The 3,251-nt window shown below is 43.3% G+C and overlaps 1 protein-coding gene across 1 annotated transcript; it reads right to left on the reverse strand.

The window, feature by feature from the left end:
• Positions 1–326: 326 nt before the first annotated feature.
• On the reverse strand, positions 327–1,916 carry LOC146634281 (H-2 class II histocompatibility antigen, A-K alpha chain-like). The gene is made up of 4 exons (XM_085376119.1): positions 1,802–1,916; positions 1,466–1,711; positions 708–989; positions 327–516 (listed from the first exon to the last, which is right to left on the reverse strand). The coding sequence occupies exons 1-4, from the start codon at positions 1,857–1,859 to the stop codon at positions 386–388; spliced, it is 717 nt and encodes a 238-aa protein (XP_085232245.1). The 5' UTR covers positions 1,860–1,916; the 3' UTR covers positions 327–385.
• Positions 1,917–3,251: the final 1,335 nt, after the last annotated feature.

The following is a 3,251-nucleotide window of genomic DNA, read 5'->3' on the forward strand; positions in this document are numbered from 1 at the left end:
AACACAGATGATCACCTGAGTTCAGATGAAACTGATTTCAGCAACATTAATTTGACTTTTATCTTCTTTGTTTTTGTGGCAGGAACAGAGTTCAGGTAACATCTGCTGGATCAAACGTGTAGCTGTGTGGGGAAAGTGGCTGAAAGAAGCTTTAGTTTGAATTCATAGGTCAACTTTATTGACACACATGATGACAGACAGAACAGCTCATACAGGTGATTAAATTAAAGCAGCTGAGACAGGTAAACAGGAAGCAAACAGGACAAAGGAATCAGATGTTCATTAACAGGTGAACTCTGCACACAAAAAGAGTAACAACATCTGGACAGTCACACTGATTATGAGCTCATTATAGAACACTGATGACATCATCACTGTGAGCCAATCAGCTGCACTCGTTTCCTTTGATGAGGAAGAAGGTTCCAGCAGCCACACCGAGCAGACCCACAGTCAGACCCACTCCACAGAATGCCGCAGGGCCAACACCTGGATCAGACTGACCAGAGGCCTGCACATCTGGAGACACAAACACACAGAGAGACATGAACCTCACATCTGGAGAGGAAAAACAGGATGACGTGCAAACATCTGTCTCAAACTGTCAGCTCAGATAAGATCCAGCTGTTGAGCTGCTGTGATGAACACTGGCCTCAGTCTTCACCTCTGTATTTCTGTCAATGTTCACTGTTTAAAAAAAGTTTTCTCACCATAGAGTCTAGTTTCTGGTTGTGTCAGGGCCAGATGTTGCACTGTACAGCTGTACACATCTCCCAGCTGTGGGGTGAACTGCAGTCTGGAGATCTGGGTGAAGGGTCCATCTTTGTTTAGATAGGGAACGTTGATGCTGGATCCTGTGACCTTCTGTCCGTTCTTGGTCCAGGAGACGTTGACAGGAGCAGGATAGAAACCAGTCACATGACAGATCAGAGTGTTATTCTCTCCAAACTCCACCTCATCTCTGGTGTAGATCATCACAGCTGAAGGAGCAACTGTGCACAAACACATCAGGCAGAGGATCAGAGCTTCAGCTGGTGACTTTATTTATTTATTAATAAACATCAATAAAACGTTCTGGTGTTCAGTCAGATGATGTCATCACTGTCTGTGTGAGAGAAGCTAGAGTGAGGTCAGAATCATGAAGTTAAACTACAGACAGACTCAGTTCAGCTTCAGAGGAACTAAAAGGAGGAAAAATAAAATAAACTGTGATCTGCAGTAAATGCAGAATACTGCATTCAGAAATACTGAAACATGAACACAAATATAAACACGTCAGTGTTTCTGTACACATGATCAGTCTGAATGTGCTTAAGGTGGAATGATTTCATATATTTAATCAGGTTGAAGCTGGCTGTGTTTGATTGGACAGAATACATCGACGCTGATGATGTCATCAGTGTGTTACTCTACAGAGCGTGCAGGTAAACACAGGTGAGGTGAGACAGGTGTTACATGTTGTATTTACTGTGTTTGGGAGGGAAGTCCTTCATCCCCACACGAACAGTCTTCAGGTTCTGTCTGCAGGTCTGTTGCTCAGCCACAGCTTGTTCATAAGCTCCTGGGTAATTTATAGGATCAATAAAAGGAGGCTGAGGGTAGATATACTCCTGTTTGTTGAAGTCTGCGTAGGCAACCTCTTCACCATCCAGTCCATACATGTCCTCTCCATCAGAGTCTGAACAGCCAGTGACAGTAATGTCACTGTGCAGAGCTGAAACACATCAAACACTGATCAGTGACCTGATCAGTGACCTGATCAATGACCTGATCAATAAGCTGCTGTTTACAGAGACAAACTCACCATCAGCAGAGACACAGAGGACACAGGAGAGGAAGAGGAGCAGCTCCTTCATCTTCATCAGCAGCTCTCTGACAGTTAAACTCTGAGTGTGTGTGTGTGTCTGTGTGTGTGAACCTCACAGAGTGTGTGTGAGAGTCTGTGAGTGACTGAAAGTGCAGCTGAGCTCTAACACACAGCAGCCAATCACAGAGCTCACAGTTCATGATGTCATCAGTGTCCAGGCAGACAGCAGCTGCAGGTGAACATGATCTGACACACACAGCACCGATCAATAATCAATATTTATAGACTCTTCAAAATAAAGCTCAGCCTGATCAGCTTCCACTCTGAGGATTTTCAAAATAAAACAATTTATTTTAATAAAATGATTCAGTTTGTTTACAAACACTGTGAAATATGACTTCATGTGTTATTTAAATAGTTTCCAGTTGAAATCACACCTGAGTTCATGTGTGTTACTGTGACAGTGAGAGTCACAGCTGTGTTTGTCAGCAGGAAACTTTTACAGACACAAAAACTTTACGCCTCCATCATATGTTGTAGATGCATCCAGCAGGTCCACCAGAGTCTTTACTGGGCCGATTCTGGCCCCGGGCCTTATGTTTGACACCTCTACAATAACCTGATCAGCTTTCAGAGAGTGATTATTGATCAGATGGCAGAACCTGCTGTCAGAGGAGCAGCTGAGTTAGAGCTGAGGAGGAGTTTAAAGTGTTTCCTGTTTCCTCTGCTGATAATCAGCCAATCAGCTCTTTGCTGTCACACAGCTCACCTGTGCAGGTGTGACAGGTGAGTCAGTCCATCTCAGATCATTGGCTGTGTCCCAGTTTAGCGTCCGCACGCTTCGAGTACACATTTTGGGACCTATTATGTCACAGCGACGCTACGAAGGCTGTCCCAATCTGAAGTGTTCTCAGCAGCAGCTGACAGATGGAGAGAATAGACAGACTGTTCCCTGTTTGTGAAGGACTGCTAGCAAAGTTTAACATAACTGTCTGTGCTGAATCAGTCTTATTAGGTAATGTTCAAATAATGTGATCATCCCAGTGTTTCCAGTGTGGGAGAAAGTACTCAGAGTACTCAGGGCCTTCAAGTTACACACCATGAAAGGCAGCAACAAGTTTAATGTTCAGAAACCTAAAGTCTGTATCAGCAGCAGGATGGAGCTAAAAATAAATGTTGGTTTCAGTTCTATGAAGCTTTGAGTATTTTGGATCAGTAGCTGCTGTGTTTGTTGCATCATATTGCTGTGATTGTTTATATGCTTTATATATTCTGAGCTAAGTTGATCTATAGTGTTACATCATATTCTATAAGGATGTTATGTGTTTGTTTACTTCCTGCCCAGTTTGACCCATTTAGCAGACGTCAGCCTGTTTAAGGCTCTGATGTCTATTCTGTGTGACTTACAGCAGTTATGACATGGTCTGATTTTCTCACCCAATAAAGG

This window comes from Diplotaxodon limnothrissa, linkage group LG3 (genome assembly GCF_057381915.1).
Source record: "Diplotaxodon limnothrissa isolate DT_005_m linkage group LG3, D_limnothrissa_male_GT1.1, whole genome shotgun sequence".
Taxonomy (NCBI): Eukaryota; Metazoa; Chordata; class Actinopteri; order Cichliformes; family Cichlidae; genus Diplotaxodon; species Diplotaxodon limnothrissa.

Bases quoted from the DNA above. Each gene is read 5' to 3' on its own strand.
- LOC146634281 (XM_085376119.1), bottom strand. From the start codon at position 1,859: ATGAAGATGAAGGAGCTGCTCCTCTTCCTCTCCTGTGTCCTCTGTGTC. The intron at 1,712-1,801 runs GTGAGTTTGTCT...GATGTGTTTCAG, and splicing joins CCTCTGTGTCTCTGCTGATG to CTCTGCACAGTGACATTACT. The intron at 517-707 runs GTGAGAAAACTT...TTGTGTCTCCAG, and splicing joins ACCAGAAACTAGACTCTATG to ATGTGCAGGCCTCTGGTCAG.